Source organism: Tachyglossus aculeatus, chromosome 25 (genome assembly GCF_015852505.1).
Source record: "Tachyglossus aculeatus isolate mTacAcu1 chromosome 25, mTacAcu1.pri, whole genome shotgun sequence".
In the NCBI taxonomy this organism is placed as follows: domain Eukaryota; kingdom Metazoa; phylum Chordata; class Mammalia; order Monotremata; family Tachyglossidae; genus Tachyglossus; species Tachyglossus aculeatus.
Genome location: NC_052090.1, coordinates 19,294,065 through 19,321,234, shown reverse-complemented (window position 1 = coordinate 19,321,234; position 27,170 = coordinate 19,294,065). Strand labels below are relative to the sequence as shown.

Sequence of the window (27,170 nt, the reverse complement as noted above, 5' to 3'; positions counted from 1 at the left end):
AACCAAACATACTAACAAAATAAAATAAATAGAATAGATATGTACAGGTAAAATAAATAAATAGAGTAATAAATATGTACAAACATATATACATATATACAGGTGCTGTGGGGAAGGGAAGGAGGTAAGATGGGGGGATGGAGAGGGGGACGAGGGGGAGAGGAAGGAAGGGGCTCAGTCTGGGAAGGCCTCGGGTAGGGAAGTCCCGACCCAACAGTGGGCTCACAGTCTAAAACCTCTCTTAGCACGGATTCACTTGGTCTAAATCTTTCAGCTCCCTTTCGGCTTCCCCCTTTTTAGCCTTTGGAATACCTCCAGGCCCACCCCACTTTCCCCACGCTTAATGCCAGCTCTCACTTGTTTTCCCCTTAAAATTGCAGTTCTCAACTTTCAATCTTCACTCCTTGCCCCATCCCAGTCACTGAACATCTCAAACCACAAACATGACATCATAAAACTGGAACATTTGGACGACTGGCTTTTGTTGGCCTCTCAGAAACGGCAGGAATGGGAGCCAGGAATGGGAATTTGTATTATTTTCAGGTAAGAAGTACCTTTGGCACACTGCAAAGGGACATTTTTATTTTCTGTATAACACACTGCCATCTGGTGGCTAAATTAATACGACAGCCCCCTATGGAGAACGGAGACTAGTTTGCCATTTGCAAGGTCGCTTTGGACCGTAATAATAATAATAATAATGGCATTTGTTAAGCGTTTACTATGTGAAAAGCACTGTTCTAAGCCCTGGGGAGGTTACAAGGTGATCAGGTTGTCCCACATGGGGCTCACTGTCTTTCTAGACTGTGAGCCCACTGTTGGGTAGGGCCCGTCTCTATGTGTTGCCAACTTGTACTTCCCAAGCGCTTAGGACAGTGCTCTGCACACAGTAAGCGCTCAATAAATACGATTGATTGATTGATTTTCCAGCTGAGGGAGCTGAGGCCCACAGAAGTGAAGTGACTTGCCCAAAGTCACACGGCTGACAAGAGGCAGAGCCAGGATTTGAACCCATGACCTCTGGCTCCAAAGTCTGGGCTCTTTCCACTGAGCCACTTGTGTGAATTATAAAAGTATGAAGTACTTTTACTACAGGAAGCAAGAAACTAACCTGCAATATACTAACTAAATGTAATAGTTTTATGTATAAAACTATACTTCTAGACTGTGAGCCCGCTGTTGGGTAGGGACTGTCTCTATGTGTTGCCGACTTGTACTTCCCAAGCGCTTAGTACAGTGCTCTGCACACAGTAAGCGCTCAATAAATACGATGGATTGATTGAATGAATATAGTTAATTGAATGCCCATAACAACAATATTAGTAACTGTGGTATTTGTTAAGCGCTGACTTTGTGCCAGGCACTGTACTAAGCACTGGAATGGATACATGCAAATCAGGTTGCACACAGTCCCTGTCCCACATGGGGCTCACAGTCTCAATCCCCATTTTACAGATGAGGTAACTGAGGCCCAGAGAAGTGAAGTGACTTGCCCAAAGTCAAACAGCAGACAAGCGGCAGAGCCAGGATTAGAATCCAGGACACCTCTGACTCCCAGGCTGACGCTCTATCCGCTAAGTTGTGCTGCTTCTCAGCTGCAGCAGGAATTCAGCTTCTTTTATCCCAGGGAGGTATGTGGCCATTTGGGGTTCAATCATGTTGTCAAGCCATTCATTCATTCAATCATATTTATTGAGCACTTACTGTGTGCAGAACACTGTACTACGCGTTTGAAAGTACAATTCAGCAATAAAAAGAGACAATATCTGCCCACACCAGGCTTACAGTCTAGAAAGCCATGAATAGCACAACACTTCTGCACCCCACCAAGTACTTCAGGTGGTTTTCACAATTTTGAGTGGGATAGTACATGTTACGAAGCAGCGTGACCTAGGTGGCGCACGGGCCTGGGATTCAGAGGACCTGGGTTCTAATCCTGACTCTGCTACATGTCTGCTGTATGACCTTGCAAAAGTCACTTAACTTCTCTGTGCCTCAGTTACCTCATCTGTAAAATGGGGATTAAGACTGTGAGCCCCATATGGGACAAAGGACTGTGTCCAACCTGACTTCCTCACATCTACCCCAGTGATTAGAACAGTGCCTGGCACATAGTAAGTGCTACCAAATGCTATTTTTTTTAAAAAAGTATGGTATTTCTTCTAATTCCTCTTCTCCACCATTAAGCAGAAACCCCTGATAGACAATGCTAATCCAAAACATTATCATGTGCCAGAGGCCTAATTCATTCATTCAATCGTATTTATTGAGCATTTACTGTGCGCACAGCACTGTACTAAGCGCTTGGGAAGTACAATTCGGCAACATACAGAGACGGTCCCTACCCAACAGTGGGCTCACAGTCTAGAAGGGGGAGACAGACAACAAAACAAAACATGTAGACATGTGTCAAAATCGTCAGAATAAACAGAATTATAGCTATATGCACATCATTAACAAAATAAATTGAACAGTAAATATGTACAAGTAAAATAAACAGGGTAATAAATCTATACAAATATATACAAGTGCTGTGTGGGGCCTAATTCCTCCCATCCCCCACACACCAAAAAAACCAAAACCAAAAAAACCCTCCAAAACAAACCCAGATGGAGAACTATAAATAATAACTCCTGCCTCACATTCCCTTTTGGACCCAGATTTCACCAGAAGGATAAACCGGCATGATAGAGAGCTTGTGTGTGGTGGGAGAACATGCAATGACCTGTGGAACTATTTATACAGTCAGGGATATAGGGAGCAAGAGGCAAGGAGTGGAAAGGTGGTTATGTTAAGCCGATGAGCCTGGTAAAATTTTGCATGAGGGTGCATAAAATAAGGATTTTTGTTACGAGGGCCTAAAAGTAGTACAAATCAATCAATCAATTTATTGAGCGCTTACTATGTGCAGAGCACTGTACTAAGTGCTTGGGAAGTACAAATTGGCAACATATAGAGACAGTCCCTACCCAACACTGGGCTCACAGTCTAAAAGGGGGAGACAGAGAACAAAACCAAACATACTAACAAAATAAAATAAATAGGATAGATATGTACAAGTAAAATAAATAAATAAATAAATAGAGTAATAAATATGTACAAACATATATACATATATACTGGTGCTGTGGGGAAGGGAAGGGGGTAAGATGGGGGGGATGGAGAGGGGGACGAGGGGGAGAGGAAGGAAGGGGCTCAGTCTGGGAAGGCCTCCTGGAGGAGGTGAGTTCTCAGCAGGGCCTTGAAGGGAGGAAGAGAGCTAGCTTGGCGGATGGGCAGAGGGAGGGCATTCCAGGCCCGGGGGATGACGTGGGCCGGGGGTCGATGGCGGGACAGGCGAGAACAAGGTACAGTGAGGAGATTAGCGGCGGAGGAGCGGAGGTTGCGGGCTGGGCTGGAGAAGGAGAGAAGGGAGGTGAGGTAGGAGGGGGCGAGGTGATGGACAGCCTTGAAGCCCAGGGTGAGGAGCTTCTGCCTGATGTGCAGATTGATTGGTAGCCACTGGAGATTTTTGAGGAGGGGAGTAATATGCCCAGAGCGTTTCTGGACAAAGATAATCCGGGCAGCAGCATGAAGTATGGATTGAAGTGGAGAGAGTCACGAGGATGGGAGATCAGAGAGAAGGCTGATGCAGTAGTCCAGACGGGATAGGATGAGAGCTTGAATGAGCAGGGTAGCGGTATGGATGGAGAGGAAAGGGCGGATCTTGGCAATGTTGTGCAGCTGAGACCGGCAGGCAAACAGCCTTGGTGTGGAAGGGCTGGGGGCCAAAGAAACTTTTTTTCCGATGCTTAGTTCAGTGTCCTGCACGTTGTAAGTTGCTCAAATACTTTTGAATGAATACTTCTTCGAACAGGGGAAGGGAAAGCTAGCTCCAGGGGACAGGGATCAGGCCTATTAACAACTCTATCAATCTGTGGTATTTATTGAGTGCTCACTATGCATTCTCTCAAGTTCTTAGTACAGTGCTCAATACGGAATAAACACTCAATAAGTACTACTCACTGAGCTTCTTCATCTCAACTTGTGCTACCTTCCTGGAACTAAAACATTAGTTCTTTTAGAACAATTAATAGTCACTCTTCCATCCATCATATAAGGAAAAGCCTTTTATGAGCTGGGAACATGCCTTCTTATTGTCCTGTATTGTACTCTCCCAAGTGCTTAGAACTGTGCTCTGTTCACAGTAAGTATTCAATAAATACCACTGATTGATTGAAAAGGAGCCCTGGAAGAGTACTTACAAATGAAACCTACTGCTAATTTTTGCTTCCAGTTCCGGAGATCAAAGAAGACTTTAGTCAAAGCTCACTTATAGCAGTTCTACCAAAAGGTCTCCTTTTACTTTTTAGTTCTGCCGCGTCTATGGTGGCATCTTCTTATCCATGGGATTTGTTTTGCAAAATGCCTGTCTCACTCTTATGTGGCCTGTGCTGCAGGGCCCGACACTGCAATTCATCAATTTTTATCCCTAATGGGAAGAAGTTGGGGTGAATGGAAAGAAGCAATACGCTAGCAATGTCACAGATAGGGATCATGGGCTCTCAGATGTCCTTCTTGCTCCTTGCCTCGGTAGAATTTATTAAAAAATCACCCATTGAACTGACTGCAGACTTCCTTGTTGCCCTCCCAACATACTAGCCTGTTTGATTCTGATCACACTACCACGTGTACCACTTTAGGGCACTTTGCAAAAGCAGAATGGTTAAAATCCAGGCACAATCGGCCAGGAAGGGTAATAATAAAAATAACAATAAAAAACCCCCAAATAAACCAGACCTCATCTAACCTGAAAGGCTCCAAGAGTTTAGGGGACGACAAGCTTGAAAATCTACCTCATTGAGAACAAATGTTTTCATTCTGTTTCCAGTTAGAATTAATTCAGGGGGGTCTGTCTGACAACGTCAGCTTGTTTGGATGCAGGATGCTGCTGGTTTGGGCATCTTTGACTTTTCCTTAATATGGAGTTTTGAGAGAAGCAGGATGGCCTCTAGAGGAAAGAGTATGGGCCTGGGGGGTCAGAGGATCTGGGTTCTAATCCTGGCTCTGACAACTGCTTGCTGTGTCACCTTGGCCATATCACTTAACTTTTCGTTGCCTCAGTTTCCTCAACCATAAAACTGGGATTAAATACCCGTTCTCCCTCCTATATAGACTGTAAGCCCAATGAGGGACAGGGACTATGTCCGACCTAATTAATTTGTACCTACTCCAGCACTTAGAACTTTGCTAACACAGATAAAGTGCTTAATAAATACCATTAACACCGACCCCCTGAAAATAATGGCCAGCATTATATGAAAACTGGGTGTACTCCTGAATGATTGTGGTCAGAAATAGTGAGAAAGGAGATGAAATTTGGGAGAGGTGATTGGCACATAAGCATCTTGAAAACTGGACCTATCTCCTGTGTTCTGCAGACCACCCAATTATAGCATAAGCATTCAATTAATATTAAATAACATATTCTATTGGAATGCTACTATGTACAAAAGCCTACAGAAAGGTTTTTATATTTTCTACGGTAACAAGGCCAACCACTCATTTGACATTTTTACAATCTATCCATGATCTTTCTTCTTTTGGCGCACTATGAGAATTGAAAGTGAACTTTCTTCTGTAAGGCATTTCACCTTGCAGTCATTTTGACCTCTTTCAGAGTGGCTTTCAACTCTCAGTTTTATATGAAGAATATTTTTCCTCAGCGATTCATGGCTTGCTATCCATTTCTAAGTTTGAATTTCCCTTCTCATGTTCTTTTGACCCCATAGGTCAGTCTTACTTGACTGCCACCAATAAAACACGTCCAAGGCTGCTTCCATTACCTGAATCACTCTAAAGAGGAGTCTTCACAGGCCATGCCTGACATGTTTGAAACACACTTCACAGAATACGTATATTTCTTAATCTTCTCAACAAAATCTGGCTCAAAAAAACGGTCACAAGGCATTGCCAATTAATACTTCTGAACTCATCTGCCACAGAAGAACTAGAAAATGTTTGGCTGAGGACACACAGGTGGGGTTCAGTTTTCCTGAGAACCCTCCCTCCCCCCCAAATCCCACTGCCACCACTTTCGAGGCGGGGGACTCCAGGAAAGCAGGTAAGAGACTCGGGGCCAGAAACCACCAGAAATCCTGGGCAGAATCTGAGAGGGGAAAAGCAGTACACTAGGCAATGCTTCCATGAGGGCAAGCCTCCGTATCAGAACCAGAATCCCTGGGCCTTGAGATGTGTGGTTCCTGTCTCTGCAACTTTCCCTGGCATTGATGGAAGGAGTGGGTTGTGAGGGAAGATGAGAATAGGAGGAAGAAGCAAAGAAAGTTGCTTTAACTCCCTGCACTCATCATAATCCCAACTTCTTGCCACTGATAACCACTTGGGTGCTGCCGGAAGCAGGGCCAGAGAACATCCCAGAGTGGGCGTCTCTCCTCTGGAAAGGGCCTCCTTAATATATGAGCTTCTGCCTCTATAATTTGACATACTAAGGTATGAAGTCAGATCTGCCCTGTTAGGCCAAAAAGTTAGGATGGAAATTTATACCTTCTCACCTAAGATTCCAAGCTCGTTCTAAGCAGGAAACATATCTGTTCATTGTGTACTGTACTCTCCCAAGCACTTAGCAGAGTGCTCTGCACACAGTAATCACTCAATACGATTGAATGAATTATAAGCTCAAAATCAGGGAACTTGTATCGTGCACATACAATTTATACATGTATCTTGACTGTGTGCCCCATATGGGACCTGGTTATCTTGTCACCACCCAGCACTTAATACAGTACTTGGCATATAGTAAGTGCTTAAAAACCATAATCACTGTAACAGATGAACTCTTCCAAGTACTTAGTACAGTGCCTAGCAGTCAGTAATCAACCCATGGAATTTATTGAGCACATTCTTTGTGCAGAGCACTGTACTAGTACTATTGTACTACGGAGAGTACAACAGAGTTGGTGGACACTTTCGCTGACCACAAGGAGCAAGGTTAAGGGGGGGAGACAGACATTAAGATAAATTATGGATGCATACATGAGGGTTGCGTGAATATCAATTACGTTCTCAGCAGATGATCAATACATGCCACTGGATGATGAGGTTCTGCTCGTAACTTCATTCTCTCTACGGGGAACCTCCTAGCTCTGCTCTAACATGGAATCCTTCATGAGACATTTTCAATTCATTGGGCTCACTCATCCCACTGCTCTACACAGTTTCTGGTTACTACATTGTTCGGTACTGAAAGCTTCAAAAATTGACATAAAAAGATACCACTGGTTCTTCTGTTTTTAGGTAAAGAAATTAAATTCCTTTCCAAAAGCCCATGAAGTTAAAGAACCAGGTCTGCATTTATGAAGGAGGAGCAAGTTAGTAATCTTTGTCTTCCTTCTGCTGATAAATGGCAAGAAGGCTGCAGCATTGTGAATTAAGCTGAAGTTTCCAGATACAATCCTAGGCTTTCAACACCTATGATTTATCAGAGTATCAACTTGTAATTTGCTTAGAGAAGCAACAGTGGCTCAGTGGACTCTCCTCCTCCCCATCCCCCCCCGCCCTACCTCCTTCCCCTCTCCACAACACCTGTAAATATGTTTGTACAGATTTATTACTCTACTTATTTTACTTGTACATATTTACTGTTCTATTTATTTTGTTAATGATGTGCATTTAGCTTTAATTCTGTTTGTTCTGAAGACTTGACACCTGTCCATATGTTTTGTTTTGTTGTCTGTCTCCCCCTTCTAGACTGTGAGCCCGTTGTTGGGTAGGGACCGTCTCTGTGTGTTGCCAACTTGTACTTCCCAAGCGCTTAGTACAGTGCTCTGCACACAGTAAGCGCTCAATAAATACGATTGAATGAATGAATGGAAGGAGCACGGGCTTGGGAGTCAGAGGTCATGAGTTCAAATCCCTGCTCCGCCACTTGTCAGTGGTGTGACTTTGGGCAAGTCACTTAACTTCTCTGTGCCTCAGTTACCTCATCTGTACAATGGAGATTAAGACTGTGAGCCCCACCTGATCACCTTGTATCCTCCCCAGCGCTTAGGACAGTGCTTTGCACCTAGCAAGCAAGCGCTTAACAAATTACCAAAATTATTAATTATTATTATTAGAAAAATCGTGCTATTTGGAGAAGCTACTGCTTATGGCCACAAGAACTTGGAGGACTCTCACGTTCCAGAATTTCAAAACAGAAAGCCACCCCGTGAACTAAAGAGGAGTTCCGATGTTTAAGAATCAGAATATTTCCACTTGATCCCTTGATGGAATCAATCAATGATATTTATTGAGCACGTACTGTTCGCAAAGAATTGTACTAAGCATGTGGGAGAGTACAACACTACAGTTGATAGGTACGTTGTAATGAGTTTACAATCTAGAGAGGGTATATGTCCTACCTAACCCTTTGAAATTGTTTTCTGCACCAAGACTACATCTTTTTCTTCCCTTACAGTTCTTCTAAACCTTCAATAATCTTTCAGTTTTTGACTGTATCTGGGCTGATGGAGTTACTCTGGAAAATATGCAGGCCATTCCACTTTTCTACAGAGTCCAGATTTTCCTCAGATAAGATATGGGGACAGGAGGAGGGGGGAACCTCACCTATATGGGAGGACACTTCAAGAGAAAGAGAGAGAGAGGGGTGAATTTTGGGCTTCATCACCAACACTATAATTACTTATTAAGCACAACATAATGGGTCAAGTACTGAATCACTAGATATGATCCTTGAGAGCGGGGAACCTGGGTGTTTTCCTTTTTATCCACAGCCTCAAGGATATAATATAGTGTGTCAGACTCAGAAGGTACTTAATAAATACTGCTGACTGATAACTGGGAAAAACACCAAAAATTAGGGGTCCCTGCTCTTTAACATATTCCAATCTAAAATGAGGACAAGGACGGCATGTGGCAAGAAATCCAATTCTCAAAAAGTCCAACTCTTGAAAACTGTATTTGTATTTATGGGAATGCAATACAATAATATTATTAATGTAATAACAATGCATTTCCAAAGTTGCACTCAGTTCTGCCAGAACTCATGTCTTCACGATGCATTTTGGCTACAGCAATGGCAGTAGTACATTCTTCCGCTAATGTGAGCCAAGTAGGGACAGCAGAATGCAGTGTTGAAAGAAAAGGTTGTGTGAACTCTACAGTGAGAGTTTTCCTTAATATGGGGTATCACAGGAGCTAATTATAAGAGGCCTGGGTATACATGGCCTGAAAATATTTTTTTTTAAAGGCAGTTACAGCTAGAGAAGTGGTTACCAAGGGAAATTGGAATAAAGCCCTGAGAATCTACCTTATGCAGGCAGGGAAGAAGGGATAGTCAGGCAAGAAGGAAATGATTTGTTTGTTTCTCTTCTGGATAAGGGTCTCATAGTGAGCAGAGCAGAGACTGTCCTGAAACCACCTGGGGAGAAGCATCAAGACTGCCACACAGGTACAATGGAATAAAAATACACAAGAGGGAGGATGGTTTGAAGTGTAGAGAGAAAAGAGTCATCTTGGCATTTTCTCTTTCAATGCCCTAACTGTTCAAGCTGGATTTGCTAAGGTTTGTGTCTCAAGAAACTCAATCTCAAGAGAGACCATGGCTTTTCTCCACTCACTTTTACTGTCACTTTAGATTTGAAACAAAACACCTCAAACGTGATAGAAATTAAAAAGGAAAAAAAAGATCCCACAAATCTTAAGACCATTACAGAGCAGAACAGAGCCATTTTCAAATCTCACCTCCTCCAAGAGGCTTTCCCCAGTTAGATTCTTTTCTGCCTAGTTTATATCCCTTGACTACTACTTCAGCACGTCTGTCAATTACACACCCATAAACCCACAACTGCCCATAAGCCTATCCTACCCACCTATTCCTTACTCTTCTATATATCCATTTTTCTCCTTCCTATCTGTAAACTAGTTTTATTGCCTGCCTGCCTCCCCCACTAGATTGTAAACTCCTTGAGGGTCAGGACTGCATACATTCTCTCTATTGTTCTTTTCTCCAAGTACTTCGTACAGTGTTCACTCCATAGCAGGTCCTCAATACTACTGATTGCTGTAAACTGTAAGACTGTAAGCTCACTGTGGGCAGGGAATGTGTCTGTTATAGTGTTACAGTGTACTCTCCCCAGAGCTGAGTCTAGTGCTCTGCACACAGTAAGTGCTCAATAAATATGACTGGCTGACACTGATAAACTGCATGGGAACATATTTATGTGAAAATTTACAACTTAATCTCTCTTGCTATTTCCAATCTCAAGATTCAAATAGAACTGTTCATTTTCAGGCCAGAAAATAACAACTGAGAGGAAATCTGTCTGCAAAATCTGGGATAGTGTTTATCTTTTGAAATAATTTTGAATGGGTGTTCTTACTTACAGAAGGCTGTCGTTTTGACAACAGTCTGTATGTTTAGGTTCAGGCCAAAAGAGAGGTAGGACTATCGATCAGTGGTATTTATTAAATGCTTGGGAGAGTACACTAAAAGCAAAACAGAGTCTTTGCTTACAAGGGTGCCCACAATCTAATGGCTCTAACAGGATAATGAAAGCTGTACAAGATAGATGACAATTTTTTAAAAAAGTCACTGGCACCTAAAATAGACAGTTATTAATTTCCTATTCTCTGATCAAACAGTAAAGCTAACTCATCCACCCTCTTCCTTGGTATTCAGAGTAAACCGGTTTTAAGAAAGGAATTCAGCTAAATCCAGTTCAGTAAAAATTTCCCTACTTAAAATAGATGGCCATTCAAATAATCCCTGCTGATGTGACTTTTCATTAGGGAATCTGCAACATAAATTTTAGCCATAACCTTTGCTGAATTACAAAATTAATAATGACTACATGTAAAAAAAATTAATTTTGGTGCCTCAAATTTTTCCTTCATAATAAAGCTATGCTGCTTATTGTACAATTCCATGGTTAATTATTGGGGAAAATTCCTAGCATTCTCGAATCCCATATTTGTTATACTTATTACTCTGATACACAGTTAAGCTGAATTTTCCATTTTTCAAATGGACTGCACTTTGCTACACAAATTCATCACAACAGCAGTCTGAATTTTAAGCCTTTCTTTTAGCGTCACAGAGCAATATTTTCTCCTGCTTCTACTTGTTCTCTGGGTTCTTGAATTCTGTGCAGCATTTTCCTTGAAAGTGTGCTCAGTGTCCCATGAATGCTTTCATTAGTCTGTTAGACCCACAAAGCTAACTACTAGGCATTGCCCTTGATTATCACTCTCAGGTATAATCAATTCCTCACCCTTATTACGGAATAATAGGGACAGGATGGTTTTGTGACCTTTTATATCATAAAGTTCTTCACGTAACTCAAGAGCCTCTAATTATCTTTGCTTGCCACAGCTAGCACCCAGCAGATGTCAAGGAAAATGAGTAAAATATCTTGCCTCTCGAAGCTACTGAAAAGGGGAGTAAGTCCAAGATTTGCTCCAAAGATCCTATTCAATTTTTCCTAGAAAGGTTTTCACTGAAACCCCTAGCTAGTTTTCGGCACTTAGGCTTCAATTCGTCTTTTGGGCAAATGCCCTACCTGATTCTATTACACTGGATGGCTCCTGAGAAAATTTAAGAATGCATTTATAAACAATTTTGGGTTTTTTTTGAAGTGCCAAGTTTCTTTGACACTCAAACGGTTTTTAAAATGGCTGAAGTCAAAATCACTGTACTAGTTAAGTCTGCAAGGTCAAATTTCTGCACAGAGAAAATTTTTAATAATAATATAAACCACAGAACTGAAGTGTCATCATGACCCTAGCTATATTCATACTATTCAAATAAATTCCTATGTTCTACAGTAAGTCAGGGTTCAGATTCTGACCGAAAGCAGTCACTTCCTGCCTATGGAATGATCGCAACGATACCCAGTTCGGATCAGAGGACTGAATGATGCGCTGCCAGCCTTTTTGAGCGACTCTCGTTAAATCTTCTAATCTCTGCATATAATTCCTCTTTTCTGAAATGGAGGCATTACTTATGCATCTCACAAGCTCACTGTGATAAAGCAAAAAAATGATCACCAGCATCCTGACTTAAAAACAAAAATTAACTCTCCCCTGCCTTCCCAACTGACTCAATCGGACACTTTCTGGTACCTCCACTCTGGCAGTAGGGGCCTCTAATAGATTTTTGTGCCCAGCTGGCTCGAGGGGGCTACAAGCTCAAAGTCCTGCATGGGTCAGGCTTTGGGAGATGGGGACACATTCTGGGCTGGGCTCCTCCAGATGGGAACAGAACTCTTTTCCTTCCTACTGAGACCAAGAGCCTCATGTGGGACAGGGATAGGGTCTGGCCTGATTGTTTAGTAACAACCCTAGGGCCTAGTACAGTACTTGGCACATCATTACTAAGAGGGCTGCAAAGCGTGGAAGCTTGATAGTAGAGGACTTAAAGACTGTAAATGTCCCCTTGTTCGGCCACACAACATGGAACTTTCAATTGTGGAACCTATGTTGAGGGTAAGAAAGCCAGGGGCAGCGGAACAAGAGCTGGGGGTAAGGAAACTAGAGGCTGGTTTGCTCCACTGCCACGACCAGTAGCTGCTGGAATTCCCGATTCTCCTCGTCACAGAGAAGGGTGGCCAACTGGCTCTTTGGCGGCAGCCAAAACCGCGCTTAACCTCTGCCAGCTCTGTGTCGAGCAAGTGGGTGTGGGTCTCTCGGCCAGTTTTCCCCATCCCCTTTTCTGCTGTTTTTCCTCTCTTCTCCCACCCAAATATAAATGGGCTGGTGGACTGCCCTCAATTTCCCTATGAGCAGTAAAAAAACAGGACAACTGCCCAGGTGCACACGTGCCCCCTCCACTTTCTCCTCTCCTTGGTCCATCCTGGGGACAGCTTTGTGTTTCTGGGGACATTCTCAGGCTTTCAGGTGAAGCAGGACTCTGCCACTCCATGGGAGGGATGGACCGCCCAGCTATCTGACCTAGACTCCTAGACTTGTTCAACCCAGGTCCTTGACAAGCCCTGAAAGTTTCCTATCGGGGCTCGAAAGCTACTCAAAATGGTAGCTTCCTGGCCTGGTTGCTCTCTGTAGTCTGTTCCCTCTAATCATCTTCTCTCATAAAATTCCTGCCCCCTTGTTGTCTCTGGCTGAAAACAGAAAATTGGCACCTCTGCTACAAGCCTCAGGGAACCAGGGGATTTGGGAACAGGACAGTCTGTGTCTCTGCTGCCCCCAGGAAATCCACGGCTGACCCGGGGGGCCTGCACACCATTCCAAGCCAAATGGAGCCATGGATTTCCCTAGGGGAAAACAGGTGAAATTCACACCCCAGTAACATCAATTAAGCACTGATAATGAAGAGCTGATCCACTCATTGGAGAGAATAGACAGTTATGAAGGAATATTCGGCCCTTGGCCCAAAATAATAGTGATCATATTACTACTACTACTACTACTATTTGTCAACCACTTATTCAAAGAGCTGGAGTAGAGACAAATTAATCAGAACTAGAAACAGCACGGCCTACTGGATGCAGGATAGGCCTGGGAGTCAGAAGGACCTGGGTTCTAGTCCCGGCTCTGCCATTTGTGTGCTGTGTGACACTGGACAAGTCATTTCACTTCTCTGTGACTCAGTTACCTCATCTGTAAAACGGGGATTAATACTGGAAGCTCCACTGAGTCCAACCTAATGATCTTGTACGTACCCCAGGGCTTAGGATAGTGCCTGGCACGTAAGAGCTTAACAAATACCATAAAAAAAAATCAGGTCAGACACAGTCCCTGTCCCACAGTGGGCTAAAGTCTAAGTAGTAGGAAAAATTATACGATGGGATTGAGACTGTGAGCCTCATGTGGGACAGGGACTATGTCCAACTCGGTTTGCTGGTATCCACCCCAATGCTTAGTACAGTGCCTGGCACATAGTAAACACTTATCTAATACCACAATTGTTATTAGCAAGTACTGAATCCCCCAAACAGAGCTCCCATTCCGGAAGGGGTGAAGAAAGACACAGAGAAGAATCAATCTGTCATCACGTTATGATCACTGGAAACCAAGTCTACAATGTCATTTAAAAGGTAACTTCTGATGACAACAGAATATGAATATCCTGAGCCACTTTTCCTCAAACTCTTGAAGACAACCATTGGCGAATACAAGAAACAGAGTTCACCTGAAGCATTTCTGCTTGACTATTTCTCCAGTAATGGAGAAAAACATGGAAGACTTGTACAGATCCAAGTTATTTTTCTTCCAAATAAAAAACAGAACTAGAGGCACATTACTCACCTCTTCTACATTAGAGGCAGTCTTAGCTGAAGTTTCCATGAAGATAAGTCCGTGTTCTCGTGCAAAAGCTTCACCTTCTTCTTTTTTCACTTCTCTTCTAGATTCTAAATCACTAAACCCAAGGAAGGGAGAATAATTACATTATTAACTGGGAATGAGACGAGTTCTCTACGGGCAGCACCTCATTTTTCCAGGATTTAAATCTTGAAACAGGTAGATAATTTGGGGATGCGATTAAGGGAAGCAGGACACAGAACACCAACAGCATGACTCCTTACTATCAATGTTCAGAAGAATTTCAAGTGCTTAAAAAGTGTCAGATCATGAATCCCTGATGGCACTACCCACAATTTGCCCACAAGGCAAAATGGCTTGGCATTCAGAACTAGGGGGAAAACAGTGTAGGAGGAAAGCCAAAAGCAGGAGATCCTGGACCAAACAGGTCCTTTTCACATCCATGCAAGCAGGCCTTCAGGTCTTGGAGCTGGTGGTGTGGACAAAGAAGAAAAGGGAGTAGCAGATCCCCCTCAAGGCAAGCTTCCTTACTGGTAAATTTTCCCTTCAGGTCTACTATTCCCTTCTTTCTTATTTCCTTTCCTTTTTATCTTTTTCATGCCTAATGGGGAGGGCAAGCAGACAGCGATGGGTGAGATGGGTCACTGAAGCTCTCAGGTTTCCAACACTACATGTACAAAAATGAATGTGAAATCCTGAACAAGCACACACCATCTGCTAAAGCGGTAAGTCAACGGTCCCTAATGAATAGGCCTCATGGTGTCCCCAAATCCTTGGTGGAAGTTCAGTGTGCTTTCCATTGCCAATTAATTTCTCCCTGTTTCTTCCACTCTTCGGGTGGCAGCGGGAGGGTCATCATCCTTCTCTCGTGCCCCACGAGTTTTCATACAGACCCCCAAATGGCAGACGGCTGGCAGCAGCACCAACCAAATAGAGGAGCTTGGATTGGAAAATGGGCCAGTGAGATTTTGGCAGTCATTCTTAACAGTTTTGAAAAAATACTTCACCTATCTTCTCTGGGTAATCTTTGCCCCTCTGAACCTTAGGAGGACCAAGAGTTCTCTATGCTGCTCCTGATGCCTACTTGGGGCAAAGCTGCTCAAAGCAAGGTCTGCAAGGACCCGCCAGGGGCCTGGAGGCCCTGCTAAAACCACCTCTCTCGGGGGCTTTCACACTTTGCCATCGGCCCCTTCCCCAAGGGGGCACAACTCTGTAGGATGGGTCTGTCTCTTTTTGAAAAAGGCCACTGCCTTTCATCCTCATCTTTAACAGGGGGAACAGGAGACGTGAATGGAAGCTGGCATGATCTGTCCTCCAACTGAGCTTCCTGGGGGCAGAGAGATAGTCAGCAGTGCCCTTCCAAATCAGCCTCAGACAGAAAGCTACCCCCCACCCCGCCCTTTTCATGATATCCGTTACGCTCTTATTAATTACTACTACTAACAGTGGTATTTGTTAAGAACTTACTATGTGTCAGGCACTGTACTAAGTGCTAGGGTAGATACAAGCTAATCAGGTTGGGCACAGTCCCTGTCCCACAGGGCTCACAGTCTTAAACACCATTTTACAGATGAGATAACTGAGGCACAGAGAAGTAAAGTGACTTGCCCGTGGTGACACAGCAGACAAGTAGCAGGGTTGGGCCTGGATATCTTCCCCCCAGCTCATCTTTCTCCTGAAGATGAACCCAGAGTCCTCTCCAACTCCTTCCACTATCAAGCAGTATGATTTGCTGTGGCTGCCTCCTCTGCCTCAAATCCTACACCTTTGCTTTCATTCCTAAAAACATTCACCTCCTAAATCCTTCCTCTAAGCCTTAATGGTCATACACCACAACTTCTACCATCCCCAACACTACAGGCGCCTGCCTCCAACCTCTCTCCTCTCCAACTGGTTCCACAAGCTACAACAAAAATAACCTCTCATCTGTCACTATGACTAGGTCACTGTCCTCCTCAAAACCCTTTGTTGGCTCCCTACTGCTTTCTGAATCAAACTAAAAATTACTCACATTCAGTTTCCAGGCCCACCTCTAGTTCACCCCTGCCTCCTCCTTTTCCACTTTGCTACCGTTTAGACAGATCCCCTCCTTCCCTCCTCCTCCAAGCCTCCACACTCCCTTTCTTCAGCTCTGCTTCTTGTTTCACTCCACACCATGCCCACCTCATGTCAACTGATTAACCGTTCCCTTTTCAGTAAGAATGTGGAGGTATTTAATACCTATTCTCCCTCTGACTGTGAGTCCCATGTGGGACGGATTGAGTCTGACCTGACGATCTGGTAATCACCCCAGAGCTTAGTATAGTCTCAGCACATAGTAAGCACTTAACAGGTACCACAGTTATTTTATTATTAAAAACAGGGAAATAAGTTCATAGTTCCATTTATGCATTCATGCACATTTTGGAGGTTTGCCTCTCCTCCTCAGTTTCGGTTGTAATTTCTCGAAGGCAGGAACTGAGAGTTACATACAATTCTATGAAGAATGGTGTCAGGCACCCTGCAGGGTCCTGTTAAATGTCTTTGATTGTGCTACTTTGAGACAGGGCTGGTCTAGACATAGGAGCCTACAAATGCCAACATGCTGAGTTCACTGGTGGTATAAGTGGCACTTTTTACTGCACACAAGGACTCAAGATGATCTCATTCACAATAAAATTCCAAGTTTTGATTGAAATACACGAGTTTCTTCAGGAGGTAGTTTCATGTATTACTCAAGTCATCTGCCTTGAAAGAGAACCTAAAATGGTTCGTGTTCCACATATCAGGATCCGCTACCATACCTTCACTATCTGTGCTGGACATCAGACTTTATTTTGCCCAAAGTAAATTCAAGCAGGATCCAACCTTGGCCTTACATTCAAAATGCTAACAAATGCTTTTGGAACTAACGGGGTTTCTTCACATGACCTTGACTATGTGTCAACCAAGGCCACCTTTCCAGATAAAACTTGAAATATGACTGTCACGAAGCACATCTCTTTGGCAGAAATGAAGTTTGTTCATGAATGTGTTGAAATCACCATATGCTTTGGGATAAAGATGATTGGGGAAGGCTGGAGGAGAGGGAGCACATGGTAGTGAGTAGGAAAGATTCAATAGACATATCCTAGACTGGGTTAAGATACACTATCAGGGGCTCCATAAGGTTTTGAAAGCAAGAGTAAAGAAAGAAAACAAGGGGGAGGAAAAATAAATCACATTCAGAAATATTTTACTAAACTTAGAAAGTATAAAAATAATCTTTTAAATTTCTCCAACATTAAGGCTATGTTTTTTGTTTATGTTTACTTTAAATCATTTGGCTCTCTTGCCAAGACTATTGATGTTGTTGTTAAATATAGTAAGAAAAGGATTTTGTTACTTCAAATTCCTTCAGGGAGTCTCACGTTTCAACTACAGAAGTGGATCATTTCAGGAGTAAGGGCACTGAAAAGTATCTGCAGTGGGGAAAGGAGGTTTCTGATTCCAAGAAATATTCACAGTAACTTCATTGGCTAACGAAGATTTGCACATGGAGGATTCCCAGGCACAGTCTCAAGAGTTTGATGATATAGTACCTTTGTTTAAATACCAATTAATCAGTGGTATTTACTGAGTGCTTCCTGTGTGCAGAGCACTGTACTTAGGGCTTGGGAGAGTACAATACCCAAGGGCTGGTAGACAAGATCTCTGCTCATGAGGAGCTTATGATTTGTTGGGGGAAGATAAACATTAAGATACATTGGGGGAAGATAAACATTAAGATACATTATAGTCAGTCAGTCATATTTATTGTGTGCTTACTGTTTGCAGAGCACTGTATTAAGTGCTTGGGAGAATACAATATAACAGACACGTTCCTGCCCACATCAAGTTTGCAGCCTTGGGAGCTCCATTACTGTGGTATGGTGGAGGCGGGATGTTTACAGGGCACAGACCACAGTGCATAGTCAACATAGAAGGGAGGGTGAATACATAGGAGAAAAGAAAGGTTAGTCAGGGAAGGCTTCTTGGAGGAGATATGATTTTAGTAGAGCTTTGACGATGGCAAAGGCACCTAAGAAATAGTCTAACTAATGGACAGAGAATGGGTCTGGGAATCAGGTGGCACTAGAACTGCCACCTGCCTTTTGCCTGTCCTAGGACAAATTACCTACCTTCTCTGTGCCTCAGTTTCCTCATGTGCAAAATATGGATTAACTACCTGTTCTCACTCCCCCTTCAACTGTGAGCCCCAGGTGGGACAGGGTTTGTGTTCGACCTGAATATCTTGACTCTACCCCAGCCCTTAGTTAGTCCAATACTTGGCAGATGGTAAGTACCTAAAAAAACCTCACAATTGTTACTAACCTATTTTTTGAAAGACCATTACAAGTTCCTCACTTGCACATACTCTTGTCATTTCGGAAAATGAAGAGAGGGAAGAGGAGGATGGTAATAAAGCCTCGGGGCTCTGGTGCTGTTGGACGTTGTAGTCCACGCCTACATTAGTACACGCGTAATTCATGACAGCCATTGGCCACACCCAGGTCTGACATTCCTTTCAGGTTCCTGGGATCAAGAGGCTCAATGGGGGCCTCTGAAAGCGATTTCAGGATGCTCTTGACAGGTGGGTTGAATGGCTACCAATCACAGAACTAAGAGGGGCCTTAGAAGCCACTGAGGGCAGCTCTGCTTCCCTCTCAAGAGGAGAGCCTTGTACTCCACAACTAGACACTAATTCCAGTGTGTAAGAATCTACCTGATCAGATACCACACACATTTCTTCCTATCTACACCACCCTCGACACCAACAAGCTCAAATTCAAATTTCCTCCTGATTTGTTCTCAGTGGACACTGAACATGGCTGACCCAGGGGACATAAAACTATTTTTTCGGTCTATTTTAGCACACAAGCCTCAAGGAACATCATCCTACGCACTGAGTGTACCATTCTCTTTTTTATAGGTTCTACAACTATACACCAACCCTCTGGCTTGATTCTGATGTTTGTTCAACTTACTGACCCAGGTTTGTGCCCTCAAATAATTTACATGCATAGAAAAATATGATTCCTTAAAAAAAAAAGACACAAAGGCTTACCGTCAGTCATGAGCTAAGCTGCTGAACGAGCCCCTTGCTACACTGCCATAACAGCCAAAGCTTAGTTCTGAAGAAGAATGTCTTTCCCTGTCAAAACCCAGTTGTGATATTTCATTTACCACGATCTCTTCGACTTTGCTGACTATTACCAACCACGGCAGCACTGCTGAGGCCTTAGCCAGTTCCTTTAGTTGAGAACACCCATTCAGGAATCAGACTGCTGTCTTGCAAGACACAGGATACTTTTCACTTTTTAAATAACGATTATTAAATAGAAAATGTGAATTTAATGATTTTTTGGCTAACCTGTGCGTATGCTAAATGATCACTGCTGAGTACGTTATATAGCATTCCATTGCTGCAGTTATAAAGGAACTGTCATAGAAAAAAAAATCTCACCTGTCTTTATTCTCCCTCTCTAAATTACAGTAGAGCTTCGTTGGAGAAGGGAAAAAACGAAAACTACCCAAATGGGTGTGGCACTTAGATTACAAAAAAAAATGTAAACCTAAATTCGGAAGCAAGTTATGCACCTTCCTTTAATGTTAGGGCAAATCAAATGATTTAAAAAGCTTATCACCCTGAAGTAACTCATACAAACAATTATAGTTCAATTTCTGAAGTCATCTTTGGTGAACTATGTACCGATGACGTGTACATAAGAGAAGCAGCAGGGCCACATGGACAGAGCATGGGGCCAGGAGTCAGAGGATCTGGGTCCTAATCCTGGTTCTGCCACTTGTCTGCTGTGTGACCTTTAACAAGTCACTTTTCTATGTCTCGGTTTCCTCATCTGTAGACTGAGGATTAAATCCTACTCCTTCCTACCTAGACTGTGAGCCCCATATGGGACCGAGGCTGTGTCCAATCTGATATTGTGTATCTCCCCTAGTGTTTAGAACACTGCTTGACATCTAGTAAGCACTTAGTAAATATAATAATAATAATGATTATTTAATACATTATTGTTATTATTAGGCTATTGAAAAACTTCAAAATAAAAGACAGAATGTAAGTTAGGTTACATTGCCAAAATCTGAGAGGAGAGCAAAGAGAGAATCCCTCCACAAGGCACCAAACATTGTCTTTCACAAGTCAGAGGGCTTTGAAACCGCCCGTCATTAGTGGAGGTTTCCTTGAGAATACCGGAATGGGGCAGGCGAGAAAACAGAGACCCGAGGGACTGGCTGGTAATCAGATACCTATTGTTTCGCTTCTATGCCAATGGTGCAAAACCAGGACAGATTGATAACAAATGAAATTCATTACCATCTGGAAGCTGTTTGGTGCTTTCTGGAAACGTGAAAAGGGTTAGTGATCTCAGCCCAGTGGACTGGCTTGCAATCATCCCAACTGTCAATAGGAGTAACCTCTAGAAGGGGCTGGCTCTTCGAGGGTGGGAGGGGAACACATTGGAAAGTTAATGAAGGTGGATGAGTACATTAGACCAACTAGAGCAATGGGTCTGTGGGCAAGCGGGTTGAAACTGGGCTATTTGGCCCTTTTTGATAGGCGCTAGTTCTCACATAGCCACATTCGACTCTTTGGGCACAATTAAAGAAGACGTAAAGGAACTGCAGAAGTTTCTGGAACAGCGAGGAAAGAAGCTACACCTCATGCTTCCCCCATCTGCTGTCCCTTAAACATGAACATATTCCTTCATGTTGATGCTAATAATCCTCACTGTAATCAGAAACAAAAAAGGGAAAATGTAGAGCAGGTTTAGAGTTACCAGAGCGTGAAATGTCAGAGAGTATTTGAAGACTAATATTCAGAGATATTTGAAGATTCAGACATTTGACACTCTTCCTTCTAAGAAGCTAAAGCGTGCCTGGATCGATTCAGCTCAAAACTAAGAATTTGCACAGATCGCCAACACACTGCATCCTTTCCCCTAAAGGACACTGAAACATGGTAGCCTTGAGCAGAGAGCATGATGGACTCCCAGAGAAGTTGGGTGCGGGGGGTGTTCAGTAATGTTTTGGACCCCGTGTACCATTTTCAGATTTTAAGTCAGTTAAAGGTTAGGGACTCTAGGAAACTAAGCAGCTATCTGGGCACCTCCAATAGTTTTTATTGTTTAGAGGCAAAATCCTACATTCTAAAATATCAGAGTTTGGGTCTTTTTTTTTTACCTTTTATTTCCAATAAGCATAATGACCATGTTGGAATTGGAATGCTGGCGAGCATCTTCTAACCAGGTTGTCAAATGGTTGAAGGTGTCCCTCCTGGATGGAAACAAGGGTGAAAGCTTGATTGTTACCTTTAGACAAAACAATTCATTTCCTTCGAAGAGAACCACATGAGTGGGAGGGCCCGGGGAAGAATCTGGCATTTTACTTTTCACTTCATGTACATGCATGAAGCATCACCAGAACCCAAGAATCCCCAAAACATCACACAGCCCATATCCATGCAATCCCCACTCTGTGGAGCTCATTTATTACATCTCAATATTTCACTTTGGAATACTTCAAAAATCACAAACCTCTTCATTATCGACCCCAAGACCTCATCCCACCTCCCCCTTTCCCTTCATACCCATTTCGCATCAAGACAGAACCCGGCTGCGAAATTCTCACCTTGTAATATCATACACTAGTAGAGCCCCTGCAGCTCCTCTGTAGTATGACCTTGTGATTGAACGGAAGGACTCCTGGCCAGCCTGGCAGACAGAAAAAAGGGGGGATTTGCTGGTTTAATACAGTCTCCTAGGAGGACCCACTTCATTATTCACAAGCGGAACTTAGGTGTGTGGAGAAGAGGCGGAGGAAGAAGAGGGGCCACCTCAAGGGTATTGGGAACCATTACCGCTCAGCACATGCATGAGGCCCGCACAGCCATGTGAATGCGTGTGTGTACACACACACACACACACACACACACACAACTTCCCCCCTCAGCCCACCCCCCCCCCCCCCCCCCCCCGAGGAACAAGACCTCTAAACCTTTTTTGGCAATCCCTGACAACCCAATTTACTGAATGGCTTCACAATACATGAATCATTATTAAGGCACAGAATGGACTCCTAGCAACTAAACTCTGAAGACAAATTTGAAAGGAAGCAAATAACCCAGAGCTTCACATTTGAATTCAATAACCCGCTCCCTGGGGCAGCTGTTGACACTAGAATAAATAAAGCCCATTGTAAATAAATGATGAATGACATCTTTACGCCCACCATCTGCTGGTGTAAAGGTTGTTGGAAGGCCAAGGATGCAGATTTTATCCGTTATATCATAAACTGCAGCCAGCTTTCAACAGTCTTCAGATGGAATTTTTTTCAGTAATCATTTTATTATGAAAAACAGAAAATGGTTTTGAATTTAATTTTATCATTCTGCTCTACACTTAATCAATTTCCTCTGTTTTTGAAATACAATTCTTGTCAAAAGCCAACAGGATGTAAGAGTCATCTTCTTAACCCACTAGCGAAACAGACACCAGAGATCCTGAATAATTAGCCAATTTTCCTTTTCTTTTTTTTTTTTTTTTGGCAATGTTAACATTCTGTTATAAAAGGTGCTTTACAGGGTATGCCCACTGCCTCGAGATTAAATGGCAGCTCCAAGATTTTATTAAAATCTGATGTCGTTAATCCTACCTAATCTTAGAGAATAAAAATTCACATCTCCACACTAAAATGGCTAGTTCACTTTAATCTCTGACCAAGTTAAATAAAAATTCAACAGTTACCTGAGGATTTGGCTCTCAGATCTACTGCCTCAGTTCCCTCATCTGTAAAATGGGGATGAAGACTGTGAGCCCCCCAAGGGACCACCTGATCACCTTGTAACCTCCCTAGCACTTAGAACAGTGCTTCGCACATAGTAAGCGCTTAATAAATGCCATTATTATTATTATTATGGCTCTACCTGCTTTCATCCCTACCCTCTATTCTTCAGTCGCTCAAGTATCTGTCTCCATTTTCCCTGGTGCTTGAAGATCTCCATATGAAATGCTTCTCCCTGAAGTAAGTGCCCCAAAGTAGCTCTTATGACAGAAGATGCTGATCAAATGAGTTATCTGCCAAATTACATTTGGGGTTTGCCAGGTTTACAACCAAACCTAGAGGCTAATGCTATCAGCTGTGAACAGGCATTAATTCAGATGAGGACAGGGGGTCTGTAAAGTAACCAGGCCCTAAATGGAATATGGCTTGGTTGGCCCAAAGCTCCACCTCCCCAACTCATCAACTTGCAGTGGAAGCAAACATTAGCCAGCCTGGTCAATCCTAGGCTGGTCTGCTCCGCCTCAGGGACTGGTGGGCTGCCAAGGGGATGATGGAATTGCTCACCCTCTGCCCACCCCGACGGCCTTCCTTGGAAAGCTGAATGCCTGCTCGCCCGGGGCCTGTGGTGAGAGAAAGTGAGCTTTGCTTGTCCAGCAGAGATAAATTCCAAGGTGGATCACTGGAGTTGAGGTCTGCCAGACTGAAATATTACTATTCAAGTCCCAAGGGTATCTCAAATATGGGCTCCACTCCTCCCTGCCATTCCTCCGGTGGGGAGATGGGGGTGCCTCCTCTTTCTACCCTGGATCCTATTAGCTTCTGCTTCAAGTTAGAGGGAAGACTTTGATCATATCAGCTCAGGCCTTGGATACCGGAGTCAACCCCTTAAACAGGTTTATGTGATATCCTTCCTAATCCAGCAAGATTAGACCTTTAGGGGACTGGTTCAAAAACCTTCTTGGGTAGCACACCTATGTAGATAAACTGGGGTTCTTTTGTCACAGGTGAAAAAAAGTTTTAGAAGATTTTAAAATATTCAAAAGTTTTACATTTCCTCAAGTAAAAAGAAATAATTTAAGAACAAATGAACTCTCCATGAGCCCAAGATAAGTGGCCTCTTTCCAGAGAGGAGTTAACAAAAAACAGTTCTGTTCCACATTCAAACAGGGAGAGTAGGGGCAACATTTTCCTTGCTTGGATCCAGCTGAGAAAACTAAAGAATTAATTGGTCACACTAAAAGCCATCTTTTGGACAAGACACTGGATGCCAGGTAATAATAATAATAATGATGGTATTTGTTAAGCGCTTACTATGTGCCAAGCACTGTTCTAAGCACTGGGGTAGATACAAGGTAATCAGGTTGTTCTACTTGGGGCTCACAGTCTTAATCCCCATTTTCCAGATGAGGGAACTGAGGCACAGAGAAGTGAAGCGACTTGCCCAAAGTCACACAGCTGACAAGTGGCGGAGCCAGGATTAGAACCCATGATCTCTGACTCCCAAGCCCGCTGATTAACATTAAGGACTCACTTTTCAATTAAGACAATGTACACAAAGTCAGAGCTACTTTTGGGGATTGAAAATGTAGGAGAAGTTATAGTTTACACAAAGACTGAGCAACCTAGAGAGACTATACTCTGGAGCCCACAGTACATTTTTAAAAATATGCCAGATCTAGTTTTTCTCGGAAGCCCATCCCATATGTGGGGCCCAAGAGTTAAAAAAAACCCCACAATAACATCAATTAAAAAATGGCTGAATTGCCTCCGCTGCAGTTTTAAAAATAACACTTTCCCTAAAGATTCACAACTTTTCTCTCCATAAACAACCCACCCCACTCCAGTTGCTCCTAGTTGGAATTTGGCTTGATGATGCAACTTTCTCGGATGGGTGACGAGGCCTGCCCGGATGAAGAGAAACTGAGATCGGGGCCCAGCTCGTGAGGCTCCTGAAGCAGACCCCAGCGGGCATGACCTATCACAATCAATCAATCAATCAATCGTATTTATTGAGCGCTTATTGGGTGCAGAGCACTGTACTAAGCGCTTGGGAAGTACAAGTTGGCAACATATAGAGACAGTCCCTACCCAACAGTGGGCTCACAGTCTAAAAGGGGGAGACAGAGAACAAAACCAAACATACTAACAAAATAAAATAAATAGAATAGATATGTACAAGTAAAATAGAGTAATAAATAAGCACAAACATATACATATATACAATTCCAACTGGGCCACACCCCTGCCACCCCTCCCGCTCCCCAGCTTGTACTCAACATCTGGTTCCCTCAGTCGAGGCTGCTTTTTTGAATTGTATTTCACCCACAATTCCACACCTGCTCTTTAATTCCTCTCACCACAATAGGTTTGAGAAGGTTTTTAAACCTTGAAGCTGCATGCTGGGAAGGACTCTTTAGCAGTATTAAATTTAACAGGATGCTACCTGTTATTTGATATGTCCACGATAGGTCTTTTGTCAAGAGCCATTAGCTGGGAAACAATAGGTTGGGCTGGTGGTTTAGTTTGCTAGCCTACTCTTCAGAGAAGAGGTGGTTTGGCCGCTGTTCACTGGGCAGGGTTTTGGGAGCCAGGTTACAGGGATTATCACTGAAGTCTTTCTTAAATTATTTTTAAAAAAGAATAGGATGGTTTACTGCAATTCTCCTAATGAAAAACAAGGTGGCTACGCCTAATTGCAATCTTAGCTGAAAGGGGAATAAAACTTTTTGAAAAAAAAAATCAATTTAATACATAGAGAACTGCCACAAGTTGTTAAAAAGCCTGGACAAACTAATCAAAGTAGCCTGACACTCACTGTTGGACAAGATTCACCTCAGGCCAAGAAGCAGACGAGATACCTACATTTCTAGACTGTGAGCCCGCTGTTGGGTAGGGACTGTCTCTATATGTTGTCAACTTGTACTTCCCAAGCGCTTAGTACAGTGCTCTGCACACAGTAAGCGCTCAATAAATACTATTGAATGAATGAATGAATACCTCGTGCCGGGCAGCCACGGCCGAGAGAGTGGGAAGCAAAGGCAAAGAATATGGCTGCTGGGGAGAAGTCACAAGTAGTTTTGCACAAATATGGAGATCATCTCTGTTAGATCAGATCACCAGAGGATGAAATACAAAGAATGCTCAGGAAGCTGGGTGGAAAGCATAGTTTCCATTTCAATATGAATTTAGCCAACTGGAAAACTGATTAATGATGAAATGCAACTGAGTAGTAGCATGAGACAGTAATGGCGGGAGTCCCTACAAACATGGAACAAATATGGTAGAACTGCAGTAAGTGGGAAACTAAGGACAGTGGGACTTTGCACTGCTAGGAATAAGTGAGGGAAGATGGACAGGAGGGGAAGGAAAGTCCCTAAGTCTGGATAGTCAGAATTCTTTGTGTGGCTACCATCCCAAACACTGGTGCCAGGCCTTGAGCAGAACCACCACAGGTTGGAGCGGGACTGGATGTTCCCTATTGAGAAATATCTAGATGAAGTGTGTTTTTACTTTGGGAGTAGGGGTTCTATAACCAGGGGTGGCTTTTTAAATTTGAATTGCTTGTTATCGCAAAGCTAGTAACCCGTTTGTATAAAATGTTCACAGCCAATTTGAGAGCTACCTAAAGGAGAGGACACCTAGACAGGTTCACCTTTCCAAGCCGGAGCTCCTGCTGCCTTGCCCCCAGCAGCCACGGGCAAGGCTAACCCCAGTCAAGGGGAGGAGAGTGGGGGGTATGGGAGCAGTCAGGGAGTTGGGCGCAATCCTGGGAGTGAGGAAAGAAATGGGGCAATCACACTTTGCGAAGGAGGAAGTGGGATCGAGGGCCAAGACTCCCCCGCAGCAAGGAGAGAAAAGGAAGGAAAGGGAAAGGGGAGCGAGAGAAATGGGCCAAAGAGGAAAAGGTAAGGTGGACAAGAAATCAAATGGAGAAGGGAAGTACAGACTGGTAAGCTAAGACATGGAGAAAAGAGCCAGAAAAGGCTAGGAACAGGTGAGAAGAAAGCCACAGAAAGTCATCAACAAAAAGAAGATCAGAAGAAGGATATATACTGCCCAAATGACAAGCAAACAGAGAGAAGGAAGAGAAAAAA

At 43.3% G+C, this 27,170-nt stretch overlaps 1 protein-coding gene across 1 annotated transcript in view; it reads right to left on the bottom strand.

Moving 5' to 3' along the window:
* The window catches only part of RAB2A (RAB2A, member RAS oncogene family), a 78,415-nt gene that overhangs the window by 6,938 nt on the left and 44,307 nt on the right, over window positions 1–27,170 (bottom strand). Inside the window, exons 4-6 of the mRNA XM_038766748.1 lie at window positions 21,925–22,007; window positions 21,478–21,570; window positions 14,263–14,374 (exon numbers count right to left, since the gene is read on the bottom strand). Of these exons, the coding sequence (XP_038622676.1) occupies window positions 14,263–14,374; window positions 21,478–21,570; window positions 21,925–22,007 (288 nt within the window). The remainder of the gene's footprint in view (window positions 1–14,262; window positions 14,375–21,477; window positions 21,571–21,924; window positions 22,008–27,170) is intronic.